Here is a 27,859-nt window from a genome sequence, read left to right as displayed (position 1 = left end):
CTTGTACATTTTTAGAGTATTTTTTTTAAAGTCAGCAGAGGTGGGGACTCGAGTCACATGACTTGGACTTGAGTCACAGTCTTAATCGCTTGAGACTTGACTTGATGCATGAAGAGAAGACTTGAGACTTGACTTGACTTGGGTTCTGGTGACTTGGGACTCGACTCTGACTTGTACTCTGATGACTTGAAAAGGTTTCTAAAGTCTTGACTTGAGATCTTGTGTTTGTGTAAATGACTCAGATTGAAAGTGATGAGATTTGTTCCAGCAGACGACTGAATTTAAATTCTGTTTTCTGAATTTGTATGGAATGATTGAATTTATTGCAGTTGAAACTGATTATAGAAATCAAACTCATGATGCTCTTACCAAGTTTTTATCCTATTAAAACCATATTGCATTGAAAAGTCCTAGATATTTAGTTTTCTTTAAGATATTAAATTGATACATTTAGACTTGAGACTTTACTTGAGACTTGTGGCTCAAGACTTGAGACTGACTTGGACTTGAGCAGTATTGTATTGTCCTTCACTCCATTTTAAATCCCATCCATCACAGAACAGATTGTGTGTCTCTCCATCAGCAGCAGAAACTGGATCAACAGTAAACTGACAAACCGTGGATCCATTCACAGTGAGAAGAGGAATCTGACTTTACTTTGTTTCTGCACTTTATTTTGTCGTTTCTAATGTTTCCAGTTAACAGAATCCAGTTTGAACTCTGTCCTCTCTCCTTGTAGAATCACATGTCAGTGTGTTTTTGGACGAGCGCTACACTGATGTACTGGTCTGATGTTTTATGAAATATCAGATATCGTCCAGACGTCCAGCTCTGATCCTCCTGACCACAGCCACAGAAAAACAGATCTGATTTTCTTTGCACGTTTTATTTCTTTTTTTATTTCAGCGCTTATTTAGTGATTATGTATATATACAGTACATATATGTATATGGATACGCACTTATTATTATTGTTTGCACTGTCTCTATAGTTTTTTATTATGTACATTACCTTTATTTTTTATCTTATTACCTCTTCTCTTTATTATCTTCTGTACTTATTTTTCCCTGGTACTGTTCTGCCAGTTGCTGCTGTGGCACCCGAATTTCCCCAAGGGGATTAATAATAGTGGCATCTTGTCTTATCTTATCTTATTTAGTGTTATAGTGTTTCAGCAGAGAGTTTTTTGAGTTACATGATAAAATAAATGCTTTTTCAGAATAAAATTTAGGGGGAAACACTGAATACTTGCATTTTTGGCGTGTGTGTGTGTGTGTGTGTGTGTGTGTGTGTGTGTGTGTGTGTGTGTGTGTGGTTTTACTGTACATCATCTCCAGTGTTTATCAGTGGAATGCAGAGACAGAAGGGAAGAAATCACTTGTTTTGCTGTTATCCGCTGTGTGTGTGTGTGTGTGTGTGTGTGTGTGTGTTTGTGTGTGTGATCAGCCACACAGTCGAACACCTGAATAGAACAGTAACAGCAGTCAGTATTAGAGCTTCTCTTAGACTTTTTTTTTTTTTTTTTTCTGAGGGGCAAAAAGTCACTTTTGCTGCTTTTTAAATAATGAAACTACTGTAAACACTGTCAGTGTTAAAACTATAAAAGGTGTGTGTGTGTGTGTGTGTGTGTGTGTGTATGTGTGTGTGTGTGTGTGTCTCAGTTAACTCCACGTGGTTCCGTTCTGCCTGCAGGTTCTTGGCGTTCTTTCAGTGGTTTGGCTTCCATCTCCTTCTCTGTAACACGACGGGTCAAGTCAAGTCAGATCAGGTTTATTTCTATTGCCCTTCCTCTCGCTGCCCATGGGCAGCAAGAGGAAGGGCAATAGAAATAAGCCGATCTGATCAAGAGTCAGTCACATAACAAACTGATGTAATACAGTCTGCAACAAAATGAAACACACGTTGTTACCAACGTGTTACAATGTAACACGTTGTTTGTGCACGTTGTTTGTTGGTTTTTAATATTAAAACTTTGTCAGTTGTTCTGCAAGAGTATAGCTGAATTTTTTGGTTATTAATATTAATATCCTTTGGTTATTTTTGATTCATGTTCACTGGTGGAGCTTCAAGGTTCCTGCAGGTTATTCACTCTGTTTACCTTTCAGCTAGCAGACATCACACTGCTGACCTGAAAACAATGGAAGAAACAAATTACTTTTACTCACATTGCTGTAATTGAGTAGCTTTTTTTGTGTACTTGTACTTCTTTGAGTATTTCTTGCAGTCAGTAATTGTACTTCCCAACTGTACATCCCATCCATTACAGAACAAATTGTGTGTCTCTCCATCAGCAGCAGAAACTGGATCAATGTAAACCGACAAACTGTGGATCCATTCACAGTGAGAAGAGGAATCTGACTTTATTTTGTCGTTTCTAATGTTTCCAGTTAAAAGAATCCGGTCTGAATCACATGGAAAAGATCACAGAAATACACAGATGACCTGATTTTTTATTTCAGGCAACTCTGTGGAATAAAGTCTGTACTGCAGTCACTTATTTTACATTTTATTTTACAGATCATTGTAACTTTTTTAGGGAAAGTGTTATAGTAGTAATAGTAATAGCAGTAGTGGTATTACTTTATTAGTATGCACAATTTCCCCACTGGCATCATTAAAATTTCATATTCTAAAATTTTTAAAAACTAAAAAAAAAAAAAAAAAGGTTTCATATATTCTAATCTATCATTATTAGTAGTAGTGGTAGTATGATTATTTGCATCAGTATTATTATTATTCAAGGTGGCTGCAGTTTGTTTATTTTATTTGTTTATTTATTTTGTCTGGTGGATATTTTGGTCGTCTCGTGGCTCATGCTCTGCCCAAACGAGACGTAACCCTATAAACTACAGTTTGAAAAAAGAGGAAGAACAAGATTGGGCAATCATTCACAGACTGGGAGAAAGGGAGGACAGGATTGGTCGATTATTCACTGTACTTTACGCAAGAAGAAGGCGGGACTAGGGCGAGCCCGTCAATGGGCTACTTATGTGATTGGGTGGTAGTAAATTGACGTCAGCGTGGTATGCGGGAGCAAACTGCAAGAGCCAATGACGCAAACCTGTTCCGGGAAGGGAGTGGTTTCTTCACAGTTTTCTAGCCGGGACTCGCTTCCTTACCGGCATTTCAGTATTAGCTCTCGACGAGACGAGAGTGCGGTTTACTATTTATTTATTTATTCTATTTTTTTTATTAATTTTGGGAGCTAAACATGCTCGGATTGTGCCTTTACGTGCCCGTTCCCAACTCGGACCCGATTGAAGTCGAGTACTTCGAGTCCAACGGCCTGCCGTCGGAGCTGAAGTCTCTCTTCAAGCTGAGCATGTTCCTGCCGTCCCAGGAGTTCTCCACCTACCAAAGATGGCGAAAGGTAAAAAAATTAAACCCAACGGAAACTTTTTAAAACGCCTTTCGCTGTTACTTGCTTATGTGTTAGTGTCTCTGTGTTTACAAGTAACTGTTTTATGATTCGCGTTACTTTTGTACTTGAATGAAGCCGGTGTGTTTCGGCAGCGGAAGGATAGTAAAAGCCTTTACGACTAGGCCTCGCAGCTGTCCCGCCCCACGCTCGAGAACACCGGCTAACCGGCTGCTTCTCCACGCCGCTCGGTAGCCGGTGTTCTGCCGTATTTGGTGACCCATCAGATTCTGTGACTTTTTTTTTTTTAAAGCCGGAGTTCCTATAGGGGATTTCTTTGCAGACTTGTTTTTCATTCATTCACTACCATTTATAATGCTTTTTATAGACTTGAATGAACTGGCGCGGTCCTTGCTGCATTAAAGGGCAATGCCACCCATTTTAAGAATGGTGCACAAAGATTTTTTTTTGTGTGAGTTCTTGCACCCAAATGAGGTTTATATTCTGGTGCATACCTGTTAGCAATGCTAGAATGTATATTTTTGTTTTGGTGTGACAGCTCAATTCAGCATCTTATGGCTCCACAAAGTCACTGTCCCATTCATTGTCAATGGAGCAGCTGCTGGTTTTGCAGCCCAGTGACATTGCAAAGTCAAGGCGCAAAGTCTCTCTAGCTTTAGGAAGCGATAGTGCAAGTTCACATTACACTGACTGAACTGTCCTGCAGTACAGAAATGACATATGTGAATTCTTAATAATGGGTGGAATCCCCCCTTTTAACCTTGCTATAAGCTGCAGGGATGCACTTGGTCAGGTTGGTTGGCAGAGGAGAGAAGAAATGTCCTGGAGTCCTGAGGAGTACAGTTCACTGTGTGACTGTCGTGCCTGCAGGCGGCGGGTCAGGTATCACTGAGCAGGTTGACAGACTGCCAGTGTCCCCGTCCTAATTTAGAGCAGGTAGTTTGAGCTTAGACGGGATTAAAGCCGTTGGCAGGTTGGCCTGTGCCGGAGGTTAAAGATAGACCCGGGTGTCTACTAACTAGCTAATACCCCCCGGTCCCAGAGACTCGGACGTCATCGATCTCAGATGTTAAAGGATGCCAAGAGCGCCGCGGCTTGGCAAGTGGGTCATGCAGGCCTGTGGGGTCAAGAAACGCAAGCCAGGACATCGATATATCTCTACAGTCACATTCAAGACTCTAGGATCTTATTTGTAAACTATCTTGGTTGTATTTATGCCCAGAAGGCCTTGCGGTTCGAATTAAATCCCTCAATAAGTTCATGTCAGTGAATGTTGTGTGAAAGACGACAAAGCAAGGGTTAGCCTAGGTCAGACATCTGGCTTTTAGATCTGAGTTTCAGACATAGTGTTCATTTCAGAACTGGCCGTACTGGTTTTATAAGTGACAGTACTAATTTGGTTTGCACAGTACAGATGATATGTCATCTAATTATTTGGCGTCTCTGCATACCACTGTTTGCTTACATAAGTCTAAAAGCTCAAAAACAAGGCTGTGAGGTCTGTCATTTTTACGCTCTTAAAAATATTGCATGTTGGCCAATTGTCATATCACTGCTGATATGGTAATTTCTCCCTGACCAGAGCTACATAAAAAATAAAAAAATCTGTAAAACCTGCAATGAAATTGTATTTTCTTTGCACATTACCATTTTAATTGTTTAAAAAATGTTATTTGGAAATTATTAGTTTTGAAGGCCTAATGTCTCCCAGAGTTTCTCTACCACTGAATAGGTGTGGTGGGTCACTCTGACACTAAATAATTTCATCAGTCTGGGTCCCATGATGGTCTGAATGCTGTTTCAGACCCTGACAATAAAATCCTGGGAAGCACTGAATACTGAATTTTGGCCTGAAAACATACTGATGTATATTATTGTGTTCATTGTCTAATTTTCACAGCAAGAATATCATTGTCTCACAACCCTCTTTTTTTTGTTTCTTGCAGAAAACTTTGAAAAGAGAAGAGAAGGGCCCAGATGGACAACTGGACTTTGAGGAATTTGTTCACTATCTGCAAGATTATGAGAAAGACCTGAAACTCGTAGTTAAGACCCTCGACAGGAAGAATGCAGGTATGATACCGCTGTCACTGAAACTTGTTGTTGTTGCAGATATGTAGATGATGCTCGCTTTGTGATATCAGTGACTTCACACACACTGCTGCAGTGTCAGCTGTCTTGACTTTTCTTCAGCTCAGAATTTATTTGTCTTGTGACTCTTGTTTTTGTTTGTTTTTCTCTTTAAGGCCGCATTGATTCTAAGGAGTTCATGCAGTCTCTTCGGGACCTTGGTGTGCACATTTCCCAGCAGCACGCAGAGAAAGTCCTTAAGAGGTAATTTTCATTTTCTTTATCGGGGAGGAAGAGTCAAAAATCTTGCCATCTTTTTTTTTTTATTTTGTCATTCTTCCAACACGGTGGCACATCTCTTTTTAACCACACATTCAGTGACAGGCCTCTGTTGACCACATTTCATTCATGACCATCTTGATTGTTGCCTAATGGGACTTTATTTCTTGTTTTTTTTACAAAGCATGGACAAGAACGGAACGATGACGATCAGCTGGAACGAATGGAGCAACTACCCAATGGTGGAGAAGACGGAGAGCATTCCTGAGATCATCCTCTACTGGAAACACTCCACGGTGAGCGAGGGAACACGACAAAAAAAAATCTTATCAGTTTTTCATATTATTCAGTAATGGCCACTGTCAGGAAAAATTAGGAAATTTAAATGGCTGGCTGTAATCTGACCAAATTTCCCACTAATGCACAATCCTAAGTACCCAGAGGTTTGGCTTTGCAACCTGCGCCAGAACCACATTACAGACTTGAAGCTTTAGTTTGGCGTCATTTAACTGGTCTAACATTAATGTGAGTAGCCAGAAAAACAAGTCTCTTTGATTTCCGACGTCTTACTTCTTGTTATCGGACATTTAGCGTTACGTAAATTTTCCAACGCCCTATTTTCGCCCCGTCTTAGCCTGAGAGCCGATAACGTATCTGTGCATCCGATAATGGTGTCACTGCACCACCCGACAGTAACAAACTATTCATAGCGGTGGAAGTTCAGTGTCACGCCTTCTTCTGTCTGGAATAAACGGGTCAATTGAAAATGCAAATCCCCTTGAAAAGCTTTCGATCAGCACAGGTCGTGCGTCAGCAATTAAGCGCTATTAGGCTATGAAAGGTATTGGTCTCAGTCAGGGAGGATTACGCCGGAAGGATTTACCAGTTTGTCTCAGCTCTTATGTAAAAGCTGAATGGCAGTCAAAGCAGGCGGAGACTAACGTTATATCTCAGAAGTCCCACAGGGGGAACGGCGCGATCTTTGGCGCCGTAAAAAGTAATTTGGATGCTGTGTGGTCTAATGAGTCGAGCAACCTTGGCTCTAGATGGCAAAGGCATCCACAGGCTGAACTGAGGCTAAGAATAGAGCAGCCAGGGATCCCTCACACACTAATGACAGCCAGACAGAGCCTGAGCAAAATGCCACATGGTATTTTCATGAAACATTCGGTGCTGGATCGCTTGGGAAATCTAATGTTTAAGGCCTTCTGTCTGAGGAAATTGCAGTAAAGAGGGTAAAAGAGGCTTTCTGTAACCGAAAGGTCACCGGCTCAATCCCCACAACAGCCGATCTGTCCCACCACAGTGAGCTTGAGCAAGACACCGAACTTGCTTAAGCGTCAACTAGAAGCCAGAAATACAAAACTGCTCTTGTTAGTTTTCTTTTTCTGAGTGTGGGGGGGGGGGACAGAGCTGCAGACTTGACTCACAAGCAATCCACAAAGTCTAGATGGAACCGGTTAAGCCATGTATGTCTCGGGGCCCCCTGGTCCCGACCTAGATCAAGAGTATTGCAGAACGGCATGTCTTGTCTCGTTTCGGAGTCACGCCCATCGGCCTTTGCTCACGGAACATCGTCATAAAATTTGCATGGCTCGATTTACACAGCGGTAACAGTCCTCCGTGCTTTGATCTGATCAAATCAACCGGATCCCGAGCCACACCGCTGGACCTGAGAAAACAAACAGACATGTAACTTGAACAATGGTCACGTGACTTGACCTTCGCTTGGGGAAAACGAACCCACTGACGCAGGTTCTGTTCCAACCGAGGCCGTTCTCACATGGCGCTAACGAGGAGCATGTTGGTTCCACATGCAGCGCTCTAGTGATCACTGCCCCTTTTTGATATTTTGCCAACTAACTAGAGATGTTTGGAACAGAATAGGACATCTAGGCAGTTGAAGGCAGCTTTATTTGTATAGCACATTTCATACACTGAGGCAATTCAAAGTGCAAAGAGTATAAAAACTAAAAGCTGCTTCTCCATACTTTGTTCTGACCCTGGGAACAGTAAGCAGACCAGCACCTGAAGACCTGAGGGGTCTGGAGGGTTGAAGTGACTGGTGGTGAGGGCAAAAGTCCACAACTGGACAGAATTGATCAGCATTGTCCACATGAAACCATCCCTTCCAATTTATCTTGGAATAAAAATTAAGTGCCCCAATCCCAAAATTGTCCACTTGATTCAATGTGTGGTATCGGTCACCTTTTGTCAAGCCGTCCTCAGTGTTTAGTTGGGACATTAAACATTTTTTGTTCACTAGACAGTGGCTGAAGGGTTCAAAAATGTATCGTACACCAATATTTTTTAAGAGTTGAATGGGTCTTCCAAACATGGGATAGTCGCCAAATTGGCATGCATCTAACTCTTGGTTATCTCTGTGCTCCTTGCAGATATTCGATGTGGGTGAGAACCTGATGGTGCCTGATGAGTTCACTACAGAGGAGAAACTGACCGGGATGTGGTGGAGGCATCTGGTGGCGGGCGGAGGGGCTGGAGCGGTTTCCAGGACCTGCACCGCCCCCTTGGACAGACTCAAAGTGATGATGCAGGTAAGAGAAGTCTTCAGAGACAAACCCCCCTCCCCCTAAATCAACGTTAACCTGAAGCTTAAATAGCTGGTCGATTTGTACAGGGTTCCAACACAGATGGAAAAGTATGGAGAATGAATGTGAGAGTTTCCAGGCATTCAGGAGTTTGGGAATTGGACAGAAAGTTTGGAGAAGGTTGTTGCAGTCCAATAACACAAATAACTCTCCATTTTATTTATGAGCCCGCTGTTATTCTTGTATTATTTGCTCTAGTGAAGAATAGTCTTCAGCCGGAGTGATATGGCCAAGTTGACAGTTGTTTTGCTGAGCCATGTTGGCATGCATCATATTGAACATTAACCAAAATCTTCAAGTCCAGTTAATAAATAATCTGGAGAACATCCAGAACTTGAAACTGTGAAGGAACGTTGTTTGTAGGCCATGACTGGGCTGCTGTAATAAGTACAGGTGGCTCAATCCCTGGCTCAAGATTAAGGAGTTAGGTAACTCGCTCTTGAGCAATTTCTAATGGCCATAAACGGGTTAATGTGTACGGGACAGTGTGTGGGAGCGAGGGGCCAGAGTCCAGGACTTTCAAACTCGGTTCACCTTTCTAACCAATGGCGGCTCACAACCGGCTGTCACACCCTCTGCTGAGAAATCTTGGACTGAATCCACTGAGTCATCGATAGACTGAAGGTCTAATCGTGTGCTGATTGAGGATCGGCGTCAATGGCCCCGATTTGCGTCAATAGATGTGTGGAAAGTCGACTTTGAAACGATAACGCGTCGGACAGACCATCCCATTGACTTTGGCCCGTGTGCCCTATTGATCTTGGATTATATGTTTTGGCTGAAGGGTCTATTTTCTTAACGATTAATTAAACAGTAGTAACCTAGTTGGCAGTATAATTTAGAGCTGCAACGATTAATCGATTAGTTGTCAACTATTAAATTAATCGCCAACTATTTTGATAATCGATTAATCGGTTTGAGTAATTTGGTAAGAAGAATAAGTCAAAATTCTCTGATTCCAGCTTCTTAAATGTGAATATTTTCTGGTTTCTTTCCTCCTCTATGACAGTAAACTGAATATCTTTGGGTTGTGGACAAAACAAGACATTTGAGGACGTCATCTAGGGCTTTGGGAAACACTGATCCACATTTTTCACCATTTTCTGACATTTTATAGATCAAACAACTAATCGATTAATCGAGAAAATAATCGACAGATTAATTGACAATGAAAATAATCGTTAGTTGCAGCCCTAGTATAATTCAAGATGTTTTTGGCACGATGGCTGGTTTGTCCCAAACTTCACCAGCCGACTAGTGTTTTGAAATGGGTGCAGGATTTCCAAATAATGTTTTACCTGCCAAAGTGGCTGAGTGGACAAACTCGCCAGTCACAGCCAGAGCTGGCATTTTGCTGTTTTTTGGTTAAATATTATCATCATATTCATATAAATCGTCTTGTTTTTCCTCAGGTTCACGGAACCCGAAGCAACAACATGTGCATCATGAGCGGACTGACGCAGATGGTCAAAGAGGGCGGCATGAGGTCGCTGTGGCGAGGCAACGGGGTCAACATCATTAAAATCGCCCCCGAGACGGCCCTGAAGTTCATGGCTTATGAGCAGGTACTGTTACACCCCACCCCACCACCCCCCAAACTGTACCTCATCCTGCAGTGGTTCTCTACCTTTTTGACACCAGTACTATATAGAGCAATGGTTCTCAATGTGGGGTCCGGGGACCACTAGGGGTCCTTGACAGGGTTCCAGGGGGTCCCCAGCAAATTGATGAATTGTTAAACTTCACCATTATTTCATTTACAAGAAGTTAACACAATTAGAGAATGTATTAGAATGACTGTTCTGAACATAGTTTCTCTGTTATCGCTCTACCTACAAACCAGATAGTCATGGGATTCTGGACAAAATCATATGTAACAATAAAAATATTTTCATATCTCATCAAATGGGGGTCCATGGCTCTAATATGGACTAAATTAGGGTATGAAAAAGGTTGAGAATCACGGATATAGAGTACACATATATCTCTATATTAGAAATGTTTTCAGTCAATACTGACAGGACACAGAACTCTATAGTTGATAACTGTGCTCTCAGCTCCTGATGTCACTTTTGCTAACAGCTGTCTTTCTCCTCTTTTTTCTCAATTTGATTTTATCCAGATCAAGCGTCTGATTGGCAGCGATAAGGAGACACTGAGCATCCTGGAGCGTTTCGCCGCCGGCTCCATGGCGGGAGTCATCGCCCAGAGCTCCATCTACCCCATGGAGGTGATTATCTTTTTATGATTAGATCTACACAAAAAAACCTTTTAGGTTCGGCTTTTTAGTTCTTCAGATTGTAACCATAGAAGGTTCCTTGTAATACCTTGACGGGACTTTCATGAAGCGTTTTTTAGGGATATTTATTAAGGGAAAATTACATTATCGCCTAGTTTTCGGGGTGTAAAAAAAAAGTTGTATGTATTTCCAATATCAATGCATTAATTTCTTGTTATTTAATCTGCCCCCCAGGTCCTGAAAACACGTCTTGCTCTGAGAAAGACCGGACAGTACGCTGGTATCTCAGACTGTGCGAAGCAGATCTTCAGGCGAGAAGGTCTGGGAGCGTTTTACAAAGGCTACGTCCCGAACATGCTGGGCATCATCCCCTACGCAGGCATCGACCTGGCCGTGTACGAGGTGAGCAGTCCGCATTATGCAAACTCTGATGCTTTAACTTTTATTTTTGCTGTTTGTTTGTTTTTTTATCATGGTATTATCCATTTTTATCTCTGTGCTTCCATGTTTTATCACTGTGCCAACAAACTTAAACTCAATACAGGCTTTTGCTTATTGTGTTTCTCACTTCTAATCAGAGAAGGAAAGTTTGACTTTTCCGGCCAGTGGTGGCCGGATTACAAAATTCACCACATTTACACTATTTTACCTGCCAGTGTTTTTACTCTGCACAGTGATAAAACATAGAAGTGTTAAAACCACAGTGATAAAACCCAATGTTAAGTAAGTAACTTTATTTATATAGCACCTTTCGAGAGCAGAGACATCATAAAGTGCTTCACAGAGGAAATAAAGCATAAACATACATACAGACACAAAACACAATAAAAACAGACCAAAAAAAACATAATAAAAACAAAAGTAAATAGAAAATGACACAAAGGCAAGTCTAAACAAATGGGTCTTGAGATGCTTTTTAAAGGTGCCCACAGTGTCCGCAGATCTTAAGTCCAGAGGGAGAGAGTTCCAAAGTTTAGGAGCCACAACCTCAAAAGCACAGTCTCCTTTAGTTTTTAGCCGAGATCGAGGAACAGCCAGCAAACCCTGATCAGAAGACCTTAGAGACCTGCTGGTGACAGGAAATGGAAAACGATTATTTGTGCAGGTGATATTTAAAAAGCCAAAGGGGCTTATAGAAACATGAACAAATAAAAAGTGAAGGGTTACATAACAGAATCTAAATACCGCAATATGATGGGGAAAACAGCCAAAAGCACAGAAGTGAATGGCAGAGTAAGGCAAACTGTGGCCTGTGTTAATGTCTCCGGTTCTCATCGTTTTGTCTTTCTCCCTCCTCCTCAGACTCTGAAGAACAGCTGGCTGCAGCAGTACGGCACCAACAGCACGGACCCCGGCGTGTTCGTGCTGCTGGCCTGCGGCACCGTGTCCAGCACCTGTGGCCAGCTGGCCAGTTACCCGCTGGCTCTGGTCCGAACCCGCATGCAGGCACAAGGTGAGACACAAACTCCTGAAATACAACCACTAAACCTTTTTATTAACATCTCAGCGCTTTTGGATCTGATAACTTCCACGTCTTTAAAAATATTAGACTTCAAAACCCCCATATCAGTCGAACCCTATTTCCAAACTCTATTCAGGAAATTTAAATTTGACCATTTTCATGCCCAAAAATTATAAGTATTCAGTGTTTTTCCCAGAATTTTATTATTGTCAAAGTGGAAAAAGCCTCTGGAATGGCCCCTAAAACTCTCCACTGAAACCCAGAAATTAATTTAGGTGGGTTGGCAGCTTCTTAAAAGAAGGGGAAACTCTGGGATACATTACTGCCTTTTTTTAAATGAATAATTAAAATGCACGTGACTACTCTTGGCCCGGTGTCTCCTAAGCGTAACCCGTGTTTGTTCTCCCCCCCCCCCCCCCCCCTTGCAGCTACACTGGAGGGCGGCCAGCAGGTGTCGATGACGGGTCTGTTCAGGCAGATCCTGCAGACGGAGGGCCCGACGGGGCTCTACAGGGGCCTCGCTCCCAACTTCATGAAAGTCATTCCGGCCGTCAGCATCAGCTACGTGGTTTACGAGCACCTGAAGGCATCGCTGGGAGTGACCTCACGCTGAAGGTCTCTCCCCCCCCCCAGAGTGGTTTTGACTTTTTCAAGGTTGGGACGTGACCCCCCCCCCCCTAACCCCCGCTCACCCTCCCTGACCCCACACACCCCACACACACACACACACACACACACACACACAGGGCTCGGGGCTGGAGAATCCCGGGGACCTCGCTGGAGGCCCGCCTGGAGGTTCGTGGAAGCCATCTCATTCTGTGAATGTCAGCTGACGAAAGAGGAGAAAGGACACTAAACATGAAAATGCCGAGGAGGGAGAGGATGGATATCGACTCTGTGAGCTCAAGCGGAGGGAAAAGGGGACGCTGTGTCCGGATCGCTGCTATTTATGTTTTAAAGAGAAATTATTTTGAGAGCGGAGAGCCAGAACACGTGGACTGACGGAGTGACTGTTAAGCTAAGGACCAAATGTTGTCATGCTCTTCCTGCCGTTTTGTGTTTTAGTGCCTGAGCAAATGTTCTTTTTGTATTTTCACGTTGGTGTCACCTCGTAAACTGTGATGAGTCGGCGTCAGTCAGACATGCACCAAAGCCCTTTAAGGTAACTCTTACTAAAGCAACTCTATTGTGCCCGTTCAAAGTACCTTCATGTGGCAGATGCAGCGTCAAGTTATTTTTTATTCTTTAATGGTTCTGCCTGCCACGAGTTATTTTGTTCCTAAATGAAAGTATTTGCACATGCGAGTTTACGATCGCTCTCCACCCCGTCCCGAATGAATGCAAGGTTTTTCTGAATGAGTATTTATTTCCATCCACCGTGTATTTATTATTTTTATTGTTTAGGAGTGGTGGTGTCGTGCGTGCTACACGTTGCCTGTCGCACTGCTTCCAGTTTAGAAGAGCCAAATGTGCAAGAGTTCAGCTGTAAATGCAGTGAGTTGTTGTGTGATTGCATTCAAGGCGGGGGGGGGAAGTTACACCAGCCAGCAGCCAGATCCGGCTCAGTATTTGGCTGCTGGCTGGTAAGTCTGTCTGCTCCACCAGACACTTTAGCAACCAAGCAGCCGTCATGTGGAAGTTCTGTTGTGTTTCTAAATGTAGTCGGCTGGTAAAACAGTGAAAAGGGGGCTTGTGAATTTTGGATCCGTGAGTCGCTGTGGCTGCTGGACAAAGTTTCCTTCCCTCGTTATATCTGTTATCATGTTATCTGTTGGAGATACTTAAAAAAATATTTTTGTTGTCGAACTACCTTTTTAGATTATGTCTACTGAAGTAATGCAAGTAGATGTTTTTGCCCTCAAAGGCTAAATGTCCACCTCTCAGGTTTACTTATAATTCAGTGAAGAGCACTTGGGGTGTTTTTTTTTTCTTTCAGAACATTTTATGCTTTGAGAAACAAGGGCTTGAAAAGATGAGCGACATAATGCACTTTAATCAACACTGTTAGGAAGACTCTGAATGTCAGATATCAACCCCGGTGTGGTGAGGAGATAATTCTTTTGTAAAGAATGATTTTAGTATTATTGTTTTAATGGACCATTTTGATGCAAATAAATGCAAGTTCTTGTAGAGCTGAGTGTCAAGTCTTCATTTCCATAGACTCAAAATGGAGAATGGGATGAATGAGATGGATGGTTATTAGCATGTGATTTTTGTATTTTAGCATTCAGACTTGTACCGGATTCCTACACAGGTCTGGAAAAATTTTATATTTTCAGGTCTAAGTATTAAGGAAGAAGGTTCTGCTAGTTTCTTTAATAAATCTAGTGCCAAGCTTTCGGTCACAAGACCATCAGGGCAAAGCAGCCTTCACAATGAACTAGGTCCATATATGATCATCAATGCAATCAGCTGTATAGATAACACCTGTGCTGTATTGCTCTTGCTCAGATGGGAAGTGTAGTTCAGCAGATACTTAGTGTGTAGTCCTCTCCAGATGCACACAAGAACATACATTAACTAGATGGAGCACAAGAGGAGGTATAATCTGCATCACAAGTGCGAACACTCAACAAGCACAGTGCAAAAAAAATGACAAACAACCAGAAAATGGAAAAGAAAAAATACTTAACATATATATTTAAGGGGTAAAGGAACTGCACAGACATCAGGAAGGCCGTCATAAAGTGCAGTTCTTAAAGCCCGAGGTTATCAGATAAACTCAGAAATGAGAAATCTCACAAAACTCCACATTATAACATGACACTCATGTCAAAATCAACATTTAAACCCATAGGATATAAGGAGCCTAGTGTGCGTATCCAAAAGAGTTCCCTTTGACACAGCCTAGTCTAGAAAAATTTGGAAATTGCACAAAAAAGTAAATGTTAGAATGTACTGATTTACATGCAACTGCACATTTTCTGTGGTTTTAGACCGCTGTCATCTCAAATGTTCTTGTATTTGTCACTGAGAAGAATAATCTTCATAAACTGTTGAAGACCAAAATCTTCAGATCAGGAAATTAAGGTCTGGTAACAGGATGGTATTTTAAATTATTAAATTGAAGCTGCTTGTATTCAGTTACATACAGTTTTGTTATTCACTAAGTTCACTGAAGCAGTGGATTTCAGTTCAGTACTGCTGGGTTTCTGTCCCTCCAGCTAGTTAATTACAGTTAATCATTTCCATCTGCTGTCCCAGGTGTAAATCAGTCCTTGATGTGTAAGGATTTTTTTAATATCGATATGCCTCACGTCTGCAAAATTCCATGTTAAATGATCAAATGAATGATCATCCCATTGAACCAAGCAGTAATGTTAGGTGTGATGCCAAACAAAACTGAACATTTAAAACAGTGGTTCTCAATGCAGGGTCCGGGGACCACCAGGGGTCCTTGAGGGTGTTCCAGGGGGTCCCCAGCAAATTGATCTATTGTTAAACTTCACCATTATTTCATTTACAAGAAATTAACACAATTAGAGAATGTAGAAAAAATGACTGTTTTGATCATAGTGTCTCTGTTATCTCTCTACCTACGATACAGATACTCATGGGATTCTGGACAAAATCATATCTGACAAAAATATTCTCAGATTCGGATTCGAGACAATATCTCACCAAATGGGGGTCTGTAGCTCTAATGTGGACTAATGTGGGCTAATGTGGACTAGTGGTCCATGATATGAAAAAGGTTGAGAATCACTGATTTAAAATAATATTCCTTAACATGTTTCATACCTCATTTTGTCAGAGTTTTTAAATTGTTATTAAATAGCTTTTCCCCTAAATAACTAAATATAGTCTGCATTTAACCAGGACTCAGGCTGACTGACTGAATGTCAGATTTTGGGTCCCAGGCTGAACGTTTTAAACCCCGTCCTGCTGCAGTCTGAGCAGTAAGACGGACTGTTGGAGCTCCCATGCTGTAAGACAGGCTTTTATACGCTGGAGTAGACTGTACAGTGATACTGCTATACAATGATCTGTTATTGTAGTTCTTCCTGTGACCACTAGGTGTTCCCCAATAACTGCAGATGTTCATTTAGCACAGAGTCAGAATCACTTTAAGCAGTAAATGTAAAATAATTTGTGTTGGTGACACTTCCCGACAATCTTGTAAGTTTGTAGATTTGAGAAAACAAGTACTTGATTTTTATCCAACCAAAAACCACAGCAGCTGGTTTCAATATATAGCTGATTTTAAGATATATATATTTTTAATATACAGCACCCAAATCCATTAATATGTGGCTCTCTATCCAAGGATCATTACTTAACATCCTGAAGAAAACCCTGTGATGGATATTTGTGTTGACAGAGCAGCAGATCTGGAAAGTCTGGAAACGTCTGTATGGAAAACATACATTTGGTAATTTCCATGTTTGTTTGTTTTTGTCTTGTCTTGTTTTTTTTATTTTTTAAGGTGCTTTTTTTTTGTATTTTGGCTTTATAGCTGAAAGTAGAGAGAGACAGGGAAGATTAGGAGAGAGAGAGAGAGGGGGGAATTTGAACCAGGACTTCACAGATTCACAGATACTACAACTGAGCCAGAGGACAGAAGTAAAAGTAAAAAAGTAAAAAAAACCCAAAAAAGTAGGACATTGTACTGTCCCCATCTACATACCACTAACTAAGGTCTGGAACTTTGAAATCGACACTGTAAAAACATCACATGAAATACTGCTGTGTAGCCTGTATCCTGAGGCCAAACTACTGCGATGTACACAGACTGCAGACATTATTAAGTAGTGCAAGGTTCAGCAAACAAGTCTGGGTAATAATAAATAGGATGAACTAGACCGTAGCTGTAGCTGTAGGTCTGCGGTTGGCACATGCATGTTTGTTTTATAGGTGACACTCATGCAAGCTTATGAATACAGGATGGAGTCTGAATTCAGTGGAGAGTTTTAGTGTCCTGTGACGGTCTAAATGCCGTTCCAGAGGCTTTTTCCACCTTGACAATAATACAATTCTGGGAAAAACACTGAATACTTGTAATTTTTGGGCATGAAAATGGTCAAATTTAAATTTTCTGAATAGAGTTTAAAAATATTGGACTTCAAAACCCCATGGAGTACAGGATGGATAGCAGATCAGTTGTCTTTATCAATAGTCTATATCAGTGATTCTCAACCTTTTTCATATCATGGACCCCTAATTTAGTCCACATTAGAGCTACAGGCCCCCATTTGGTGAGATTTTGTCTCAAATCCGAATCTGAGAATATTTTTATTGTCAGATATGATTTTGTCCAGAATTCCATGACTATCTGTATTGTAGGTAGAGAGATAACAGAGAAACTATGATCAAACCAGTCAAAAGAGATTTACCTGTAGCTCTAAGACGATGCCTATGCACATATGGAGGGAAAAGTTCCTCAATATGAGCTAAAAATTTACCAGAAACCGTAACAAGCCTAGTTAAGACGTTAAACAAAGCCTTGGAGATAGCAATGAAGCAGACAGGTTTTTGAAATGCCTAAAATATAGAAGTCATGGAAAAGTTTTTTTAATTTCATCAGTGAAAAGGTGTGTGACCCTGCAGCCAGGTCACTGGTGCTGATCAACAACCTGATCAGAACAGGATTAATGAAGTTACAGCTGCAGCAACAGCGCCCCCAGCAGGCAGACACATGTACAAACTGGAGGGGAGAGAAGTTATTACAAGTTATTTTAACAATTATATCCCACATTAAGAGCAGAGGAAAATTAGTTTGGTTTTTGGGGGGGTTTTTTTCAGCAGTTATAAAGAACTTGCCTCATTGAGGTACAGATAGTAATGGATAACATGTGGTGAATAACGGATTGCAGTGCAAACATGTCCGTCCTACTCATTTAGTGCCATACTCTGTTTTAAAATGTGTCTTTCTTAAACAAAATAGGCCTACCCAGTCTAATGGAGTGAGATGAGTCAATTTGTTTACAATGCAGATTCGGGATGTTTCAGGACTTTTCCGTGTCTGTGTCTTGAAACAAGACAGAAGAAGGAACATCGCCCAAAAAATAATAATAATTAAGCAAGAAAAGTCTTGAAACAAATTGTTTTGCATTGGCAGCAAGTGAAATTATCGCACATTATTGGCAGATTTAAAAAAAAATTAAGATTATGAGTCAGTAAAACGTTAAATGTCTTATTAAGTTTGCTAAGAATGCAGGGTGCTATAAATATACTACAGTAATGTTGATCAGAAGAGGAACGCTCCATGGGCTTTAAACGTGTTCACTGGAGGTGCTCACTGGACATGTCATCCTCCATATGTGAAGGAAGGAAAGAGAAGAGAAAATCCAAGGCACTCTCCTCAAGTGAAAAAGCCTTTATTGACCTTGGCTATTTCATGTTAAAATGCACCAAGGCGTTGCGGCCCCACCAGGCCTTCTTTAGGGTGCAGAGAACAATGACACACACAGGAGGCTGCAAACACCGAGCGCTTATTCCAGTAGCGTCAGTCCGCACAGTTTGTCCCAAGCAGCTTCCGTACCAAAACAAGGAAGACGCGACGAGGATGGTTTGCACAGAGAAAAGGAAATGAACCAGATAACAAATAAGACAAATTTACTATTGTACATGATTCAAAACTGTTTACACGTTTGTTTCCCAGTATATTAAACATCTATTATGAATTTTCTTGGCATTTATATTATGTTATCCGCCCATAATGACTGTGTTGTTTAAGAAAAGCTAACGAGGCTAAACAGTTAGCTGGCTAGCTAGCAGTGGATGTGGAGAATAAAATGCTGCAGAACATGTTCCGCTCCGGGTTCCTGGTCAGAACCGCCCACACCGTCCTGACCTGGGTCATAACTCTGATCCTGTTCCTACACAACACCGGTAAGTCCTCCAGACTCATGACAGACTCCAGAGTTACACTAAGATCCAAACCCCTTCATTTTATCCCTGAAATGTCCTCCATTACATAAACATTAATTATCTATTTAATAATAATAATAATAATAATAATAATAATAATAAACTTTATTTGTATAGCACCTTTCATACAAGAAATGCAGCTCAAAGTGCTTTACAACAAAGAAATTACATGCACCAAGTGCTTCACATAAAACTTGATAATAATAGCGAAAATAAGATAAAGATGAGAATAGAATACATAGAATGCAACTTCACATTAGAATAGACATAGAATGAGCATAAAAACAGGGATAGAATGTCATAATTAATGTAAAATAAAATGGAGAATAAAACCCACTTGATAATAATAATAATAATAAATAAAAGTAAAAAGAAAAAATAGAGTACATAGAATGCATAAGTGCGAAGCAAAGTGCAAAAAAAGAGTTTCAGGCCTGTATCAGGAAAGTCAGAGCTAGTTAAAGGCTAAAGTGAAGAGATAAGTTTTTAGCTTTCTTTTAAAAATATTTAGCTGACAGCTTTAAAACAGTAAGGTTAGTATCATGGGTTTATAAGGGATTTATTCACGTGTTGATTCACAGAGACACTAGAAATTAAGATTCAGAGGTGTTTAAGGAGGTTTCGATGGGATCTCCTCCATTAATAACTCCCTTAATTAATTTTAAGGGGATTTTGCATGAATTAAGGGATGAATTAATGTAAATGTAAGGTTATTTTAAGGGAGTACTGGTTCGTAAACTCTACAGTCATGTCAGGAGTCAGGAGCAAAGCAAAACAATAGTACTAGGCGATCTAGCTAAGCATTTCAACTATTTTGTCATATTTTTATTTTCCCCCTCTATTCTGTTGTTTTTCATATTTCTTCCTATATTCTGTCGTTTTTTTATTTATTATTCCCCAATATTTTGTCGTTTGTCGTCCTTCTATTCTGTTGGTTTTGTTTTCCCTGTATTCTGTCGGGGTTTTTTTTGAGTTTTTTACTGTATTTTGTTATGTTTTATATATTTGTTCCTCTATTCTGTCATTTTTTTTTTGTTTTTACTTTACCTATATGTTGTCATTTTTTCCAGTCGTTTTTTGGAATTTCCCCTCTATTCTGTTCTTTATATTTTTTCCTCTAGTCTGTCATTTTTTATGAGTGTTTTCTACTCTATTATGTCATTTTTTATTAATTTTGCTTTTTTCTTTCTTTTCTTCTTTCTTTTTTTTAACCTGTATTCTGTCTTCTTTGGGTTGTTTTAACAAATGTGTGTATGTGCAGATTTGCGGAGGTGTGAGGAGAAAGGAGAGCTGATGCTGCCGGTCCTGTTCTCCCTGCTGGTTCTGCTGTCAGTCATGTTGTACTTCACCGTGTCTCTGATGGACCCGGGCTTCATCCTGTCTGACACCGTCCAGGTAAAGGTCAACTAACAGCAGAGGAGGGGACTCGAGTCACATGACTTGGACTCGAGTCCCAGTTTTAATTGCTTGAGACTTGACTTGATGCATGAAGAGAAGACTTGAGACTTGACTTGGGTTCTGGTGACTTGGGACTTGACTCTGACTTGTACTTTGATGACTTGAAAAGGTTTCTAAAGTCTTGACTTGAGATCTTGTGTTTGTGTAAATGACTTAGATTGAAAGTGATGAGATTTGTTCCAGCAGACGACTGAATTTAAATTCTGTTTTCTGAATTTGTATGGAATGATTGAATTTATTGAAGTTGAAACCGATTATAGAAATCAAACTCATGATGCTCTTACCAAGTTTTTATCCTATTAAAACTATATTGCATTGAAAAGTCCTAGATATTTAGTTTTCTTTAAGATATTAAATTGATACTCGACTCGGACTTGACTTAATCTACATTTACACTTGGGACATGACTTGAGACTTGTGCTTCAAGACTTGAGACTGACTTGGGACTCGAGCAAAGTTGACTTGGTCACACCTCTGCAACTAAGGTTTTCAAAATGCAATGTGAAGTCCCCCTGCATGTATTCTGTGTACACGGTTTGTTTAAAAGCTTTAAAGATGGCATCAATTACTTTTCAAACAAGATGTCTGGTCTCACCACTTAGAGAAAATGAACTTTGACTTTATTTACCACGATGGAAAACAAGTGTGACCCACATCAGTGTGTTTTGCTCAGGGCCTTCAGGGGTCGAGTGAGGAGCTGGAGTCGATGATCCCTCAGTCCTCGACCCCCCGGCTGCGTCGCTGTGGACACTGTCTGCTGCAGGTAACCAGCCGCTGCTCGTCACCATCTGTGTTTAATAAGATAAGATAAGATAAGACAGACAGCACTTTATTGATCCCCATGGGGAAATTCAGGTGCCACAGCAGCAATTGATGGACACTGCCAAAGAAGTACATGTCAAGTACTAGGGAATAAAGAAATAAAGGAAATAGCTACTAACATAGAGTAAAGGTAATGAACATAATATAGAACAATAGATACAATAGAGATAGTGCAAATGATGCAAATACATGGAAATAATAAATGCAATAAGTCCTTGATGTCAGTAAAAATAAAGTAAAATAGTTAATACAGAACCAAATGTGGCTCTGAAAATGAACAGCATACTTTCTTTACGGCTTTGTTCTGGCTGTGCAGTCACATATTTATACCTGTTAATAGTCTGTTTTTTTCTTGGCTTATATCATGTAAATACATATTTTTCTATTTTTTTTTGCATCAGTAAGTCTCTATTTTGGATTATTTCTTTTATTATAGTCAGTGTGCGAGTTCTTTTCATCCTCTTTCAGCCTATATGCTTTTTGGAACCTACGCACCTGAAGCATAACCCTATTTATAAAGAGCGCAAACTACTACTCCATATAGACTCTTTAAGATCATGAGTAAAACATGAAACCTCTGTGATATTTAATTCTGACCAGTGTCATGTCTTACCCCAAACCTCACCAACTTTAAGTCCTTGAATGTCACCAAATAAGACTCTGAAAATCTTTTGAGTTTGATGTGTGCAAACCCTGAATACTGTTGGTAGGAGATTGAGCCACATAACCCAGACCTGGGTCAAACAGTAGCTGATAATGACTTTTAACGTTTGTTTCAACCTGCCTGGAGTGCCAGATGGGTGGGGTTTACTGCATCAGGACAGTTCAGATAAACCTAACCCAGTTTTGGGTCAATGCTCATCAAAAACATCATAATAATGCCAAGCACATACTCCGATTATGAGAAACCCGGTTAGAATGCCTGGCTTACTCCCATATTAAACATTTTACTGTAGCATGGAAACATCAGACTTTCACTTTTGTTTTCACTTTGTGTTTTCGTTGCAAACCCAGACGGCATCATGGGTACGATTCGATATCAATAAAAAACATGGCGGCATGTGGCACTTACAGTATATTACTATTGGGACCATCATTTCTTTTCTTTCCCTGTATTGGAGGTAACCTGCTACAGCTAGCTGGAGGCGCTAGCTGGAGGCGCTAGCTGGAAGTAGCATCTTTTCATACTGTGTTGAGGAAGATTTAGCTTTAGTCATGACAGCAGGGAACAACAGGGAAACGCAATCGCAGGCTATCAAAGGTTCATGTGAACAGCTTTACCTGAATAAGATCTTAACCAAAAAATGACCAATAGCCGGGTGACTCTGTGTATGTAAACGTAGTCTGTGATTGTTGAAACATTCGGGCATTCAACCAAAAAAAAATCATTTGCAAATACTAAATGACCCAGATGCCTGACCGACACGCTCTTGTTGCCCCAACTGCACTCTGCCTGTTTTAGTGCGTAACAGACTCCTGGTCAAGTCAGGTTTATTTGTTTATCCACTAATCACAGTTACAGTCTCACAAGGTTTCATACTGCCAACATTATGAAGCAATAAGTGAAAACGATTCATCCCAACCTCAGTAAGAACAAGGACTCAGTGTGCGTTCAGGTGCTGATGGGAAAGTCCGACATCCAGGACTTCCAAGTCGGCTGCAAAGCAGCGTTGCATTCATGTGATATTTTGTCAGAAAATCAAAACGATAAACAAACACGGACGTCCTGCAGCTTAACAAGCTAATTAGATGAACTTCATTCAAACAAATGTTAGGTCAGTCTGGCTAATTAGAAACTTCCAACAAAGGTTCATATGCATGTGTTTTCTTACAATTGAATGACACAAAACTTTATTTTTTTGCCATATTGAGAAGGTTAAATGTCACCATTGTAGCATAACTCAAAAACTCATTTTCTCAGAGTTTCCGACTGAAGAGGGCGTTCATATTAAATTTCCACGTAGGAAATATGTTTTTTTTATATATATATTTGATAGCACATGAATTCACAAAACCTCCTCACGCGTCACAGAGAGGAACCCCTCCTCCAGGACGGCCGGTCACGCAATGCAAAGCAAACAAAGACTGAATGTTGATAAGAAAAGGAACGTAAACAAGCAGCTCGGTCACCGTCGTCGTCACTGTCGTCATCACTGTGGACTCCTGTCTCCACCAGACCAGACCTGGGGACAACAGCATTAACAGTTGAACTCTTCCCCAGTTAAACCAAACATTGTGTCTCTCTCTCTCCTCTCTCCTCTGTCTGTCAAGCAGCAGCCAATGAGAGCGAAGCACTGTCAGACGTGTAAACGCTGCGTACGTCGCTTCGACCATCACTGCCCCTGGATAGAGAACTGCGTGGGAGAGAGAAACCACCGCTGGTTCATCGTCTACCTGGTGGTCCAGCTGGTCGCTCTGCTCTGGGCCCTGCAGATCGCTCTGTACGTCCGCTGAACCCTCTTCTCAACATGATGAATGATGAATTTGGACGGTCCTGACATGATTTACAGTGACATACAAATTCATTATCATGTCTATGCTCTTTTGCAGCCTCGAGATGTCTTCCAATAAATCAGTAAAGCAGCCTGAAAAGGGAAACAAAGTTCACAGTAACACTTTACAATAAGTTAAGGGTTAGTTAATGCTTAATACACAATAACTAACCCTTAATTAACAGTTAACTAATGTGTCTGGTAATCATTTACTAATGGTGTTCATGTTAACTAAGGTATTAATTTATACATTATTTAATAGTCATCTTTATAAACTATTAAATAATGTATAAATGAATACCTTAGTTAACATGAACACCATTAGTAAATTACACATTAGTTAACTGTTAATTAAGGGTTAGTTAATGCTTAATAAGCATTAACTAACCCTTAATTAACAGTTAACTTTAACTTTAACATTAATGTTAACTTTAACATTATTAAGCATTAGCTAACCCTTAACTTAGTGACCCTTATTGTAAAGTGTTACCAAGTTCACTAGAATATGAGATTGCAAGTAGGCAGCTCTTCAGTTTTGGGCGGTCATGAGCTGAATCAGTTGAGAGCTACTGCTGTTTACATTTTTATATTTTAGATATTTTGTTGACGCTGATAGGGGTGTCATGTCTTGTTCCACTACACCTTGACAGTACACATGACCACTGATGGAGCCACATTTCAGGGATCAAACCTGCAAACTTTTAGAGTCAAGTCAAGTGTATTTATATAGCACAATTCGTACACAGGGCAACTCAAAGTGCTTTACATGATTAAAAGAGAGAAATAAAAACAGAGATGGACAAGATAAAAGTAAATAAGTAAAAGTAAGAAAATTAAAAACAAGAAAAGAGTTTCTTAACACTGAAAGTTTGAGTAAGGACAACATTATAAAATCAGTAAGAGTGTTACAGTATAAAAATCTAAGTTCTGTTGATACAAGTAAATACATACATAAACCGCGCACATATATTTACATATATTTACATATATTTGGAGTTAAAGTGCTAAGAGTTTAATTATAGGCGATGGAGAACATAAAAGTTTTAAGCCTAGTTTTAAAAGTGGTTACAGTTGGAGCATGTGTAAGATCATTTGGAAGTCTGTTCTAGTTGTATGTGGCATACTAAGTGAGGCAGAAATAATCTCAATGGGTGGAGCCAATGAACCCACAGGCTTCAGAATATTAGCTTCCTCCTCTCTTCCCTCTTGCCTTTTTCACTGAGCTTCAGTTTAATGTTACTCTGCAGTTCTTTGGCTCCGCCCACTGAGTCTGAACCCTTGTTTCCGTGTCTTCCAGGTCGGGCGTTTCGTCTGGCGGCACGTGGCAGCTGTGGTTCAGAGCGAACGGGTTCCTGCTGGCGGCGCTGGGCGTGGTCGGCGTGTTCTCCGCGGTGGTGCTGCTGCTGCTGGGCTGCCACCTCTACCTGGTCTCCATCAACTGCACCACCTGGGAGTTCATGTCGCGCCACAGGATCTCGTACCTGAAGAACTGCGGAGACGAGGAGAACCCTTTCGACCGCGGAGTCGTCTGCAACCTGCGGGAGTTCTTCTGCCTCTGCCGGACGGTGGTGTGGGAACAGGCGTACCACAGAAACAACCACAACCACGTCTAACCTCCGACCAGACGGCGTGGCGGCCTCTAGACCGGGTTCATACAAACTCAGGACTCCTCTTGACTGCTGACACCAACAGACCATGAGGCGTAGTGATGGTAGGGATTTCCCACTCCGAGTATTTGCAGATGATTCCTGTTTATTTATTTTACCCTGCTTGGACCTGATGGGGTCGCTCCATCAACACTATTCAGTGTCAATAGACCTTTTTCACAAACATGGCAGATGTACTTCCACAGGGTATAGATCGGTTCTCTTCGCGAGATCACGATCACGCGAGAATCCATCTCGCCAGGCTTCAAATTATGCGTTTGTAGCTGAACCACAGTGGTTCGGACCAATCAGTGTCCTCTGAGGGCAGCTGGGGGCGTGGTTTAGGTGTGACGACAGCGAGAAGCGACTATTCGTTCACAACAATGGCGGCTCCTAAAGAGGCTAGCGTAGATGCTGCTATAACATCAGTTATTTCTGAACTGGAGAGTATTTCTTCATTGAAAGAAGAGCAAAGAACGGCACTGAAGGCTTTTCTGGATGGAAAAGATGTTTTCGCTCTTCTCCTGACTGGCTTCGGCAAGAGTTTGTTTATATGGTTCGTTGATCTGATTGGTTCAAGTTAGCCCGTGATAAACCCATCTGGCGCGTCAGGTTTCGGTTCTCACCATTGGCACCAATGTTAAAAAGACAACTTCCTGTCATTTTGTGACCCTCGATCAAATAATTTTTTATTTGATCGAGGGACAGAAAGATCTGTCAGTGACAACACACAGTGTATGTCTCAACATAGCCATATCCGACTGTCTGTTGAGACACAGAGTTGGAGGAGACAGAAAGTTCTATAGATCTATAACCTGCTAAGACGAAGAGGAAGCACGTCTGCCATGTTTATGAAAAGGGTCTATTAAGTTTTGGGTTTTTTTTTTTCAGTCACAGAAATGCGTAAAAATTCTGATTCAAATGTTTCCTTGTGATGGTCTAAATTTTCTCGTAACTTTTCTTGTAACTTTTGATTCTTTTTGAGTCGAGTCTCCATCCCTAATTTAAACAAACACCAATAATAATTTGCAGCCAGGTCTGGTCAGCACTCCCCATCATCTGTAAATCTGTTTGTTGTTGCCTAGCGGGAGAGTGGAGACACTAAACTACAACACCAGTGGCCTTTATATCTGCTGCAATTAATGCACTGTGTTTTTGTTTTGATACAGTTGATTACATTTTGATGTCAGTCATTTTTTTTTATGGTTGAAGAGTGAGTTAACTCTAAAATGAATTGGTTGCCTTGTATGTGTTATTAGATTTTCTATTCACTTTCAGAGCCACTTATTTTACAAAAGTAATATTTTGTACTGTGTCTTTTCTTTTTGTATTTATTGACAACATTAAAACACTAATGATATTCATGAATATACAGTACATAAGTACAGGTGACATTCCTGGTCAGGATGCTCCACATATACATTCACACATTAGTAACATGTAATATTCAGCAGCATAAACTTAAAGTGCTACAGTAGCTAAATCAACGCCTGTTAGTTTTCCTATTACATTTATATTTGACTAATTTAGCTGGCACTCTTCTCCAGAGCGACGCACAGTGAGTGAGCAGGTCGGGGGTCGATGTGTTTGACGGGACACACGGGTGTCGATGGACACGCTGGTCGTTGCGGGGATCGAACCCTGTGACCTTCCGTTTACAGGACGGTGTTTCTATCCACTACACCACCTGCCACTCCGCCTTCACAGTACTTCTCTTATTGCACTGACATCATTAGAGCTCAGTCCCACAGGTTACAATTTGCTAAATTCAAAGTACAGACATTTTTCACTATTATGGCTATATTGGATTCTCTATGGCTTCTTTTATACTGCTAGCGATTACATGGTTCCTAGTGCACAAGTTCACCACAGTGCCATGCACTTCTACTGTCGGAGCAGAAAACAGGTGATCAGGAGACTGATATGTGAATGCGCACATCTTTGCAACAAGGGAATGACTTGACAAATACATTTAACATTTTCATGTTGACTTAACATCTTTTAAAAAAGGCTTGTCGTCAGAAATAGGGTTAGCTTGTTTCGTTTGTTTGGTCAAGGCAGTGGGCAAAGCCTCTCACAGTGATGCATAGAAACGGCAGCACATACTGTACTGAAGGATAAACGCCTCAACATAATAAGCAAAGGCCACAAAGCATGCTCACACTCTCCAGCACAGGTGGGAGGAGAAACTCTCCGCCATGTTGGAAGAGTGACAACAAAATAAAAGATTGTAACATTATCGCCTCTTCTTCCCTGAAAACGGCAAATTTTCATATGGAGGGCTTTCACGTGATGTAAGCACCCTCTGGCGGCCATGTTGGAGGTCCTCAGCTCGTGGGCAACTGGCTGTGAACAGCTGATTGTTTTTTCTATATGTACCTGTTCTGTTTCAACAGAATTCAATAAACATTGTTAATTTCTGTCTGTTTTTGACTGAACTGATCACTTCATCACTGATCCATCTCATTGATTTAGTGTTTAGATAATGTCAGCTTGTTAGCTAGCTAACCATAGTATCTGGTCAGCTAACCAT

General features: G+C 40.9%; 2 protein-coding genes across 4 annotated transcripts; both read left to right on the top strand.

The window, feature by feature from the left end:
* Positions 1-3,146: 3,146 nt before the first annotated feature.
* On the top strand, positions 3,147-14,154 carry slc25a25a (solute carrier family 25 member 25a). Its single transcript, XM_071512520.1, has 10 exons — positions 3,147-3,370; positions 5,326-5,452; positions 5,626-5,713; positions 5,913-6,024; positions 8,125-8,283; positions 9,750-9,902; positions 10,460-10,567; positions 10,811-10,978; positions 11,879-12,029; positions 12,467-14,154. Exons 1-10 carry the CDS (start codon positions 3,212-3,214, stop codon positions 12,649-12,651), a joined length of 1,410 nt encoding a protein of 469 aa, XP_071368621.1. The 5' UTR covers positions 3,147-3,211; the 3' UTR covers positions 12,652-14,154.
* A 4,380-nt stretch (positions 14,155-18,534) lies between these two features.
* LOC139638396 (palmitoyltransferase ZDHHC12-B-like) lies at positions 18,535-27,728 on the top strand. Of its 3 annotated transcripts, XR_011694768.1 has the most exons (6): positions 18,535-18,869; positions 20,170-20,303; positions 21,040-21,129; positions 23,463-23,629; positions 24,978-25,391; positions 26,874-27,728. XR_011694768.1 is itself a non-coding variant. In XM_071512523.1 (5 exons), exons 1-5 carry the CDS (start codon positions 18,773-18,775, stop codon positions 25,291-25,293), a joined length of 804 nt encoding a protein of 267 aa, XP_071368624.1. In that variant the 5' UTR covers positions 18,535-18,772; the 3' UTR covers positions 25,294-27,728. The 3 variants fall into 3 exon arrangements, 2 of the variants coding, with proteins under 2 accessions (XP_071368624.1, XP_071368625.1); XM_071512523.1 differs by having other exon boundaries at positions 24,978-27,728; XM_071512524.1 differs by having other exon boundaries at positions 20,170-20,309; positions 24,978-27,728.
* The last annotated feature ends 131 nt before the right edge of the window (positions 27,729-27,859 follow it).

Source organism: Centroberyx affinis, unplaced genomic scaffold (assembly GCF_046629955.1).
Source record: "Centroberyx affinis isolate AG114_WGS23_722 - 3 ecotype Tasmania unplaced genomic scaffold, CSIRO-AGI_Caff_v1 ptg006330l_1, whole genome shotgun sequence".
In the NCBI taxonomy this organism is placed as follows: Eukaryota; Metazoa; Chordata; class Actinopteri; order Beryciformes; family Berycidae; genus Centroberyx; species Centroberyx affinis.
Note: the sequence above shows the minus strand (reverse complement) of the source record. Positions and strands in the feature narration are given on the sequence as shown.

What these genes read in the sequence shown, in the direction of transcription:
- slc25a25a (XM_071512520.1), top strand. Translation starts at nt 3,212, where the DNA reads ATGCTCGGATTGTGCCTTTACGTGCCCGTTCCCAACTCGGACCCGATT. An exon ending in GCTCCATCTACCCCATGGAG is followed by an intron (nt 10,568 to 10,810) that starts GTGATTATCTTT and finishes TCTGCCCCCCAG; the next exon opens with GTCCTGAAAACACGTCTTGC. An exon ending in TCGACCTGGCCGTGTACGAG is followed by an intron (nt 10,979 to 11,878) that starts GTGAGCAGTCCG and finishes CCTCCTCCTCAG; the next exon opens with ACTCTGAAGAACAGCTGGCT.
- LOC139638396 (XM_071512524.1), top strand. Translation starts at nt 18,773, where the DNA reads ATGCTGCAGAACATGTTCCGCTCCGGGTTCCTGGTCAGAACCGCCCAC. An exon ending in GTGGACACTGTCTGCTGCAG is followed by an intron (nt 21,130 to 23,462) that starts GTAACCAGCCGC and finishes TCTGTCAAGCAG; the next exon opens with CAGCCAATGAGAGCGAAGCA. An exon ending in TGGGCCCTGCAGATCGCTCT is followed by an intron (nt 23,630 to 24,977) that starts GTACGTCCGCTG and finishes CGTGTCTTCCAG; the next exon opens with GTCGGGCGTTTCGTCTGGCG.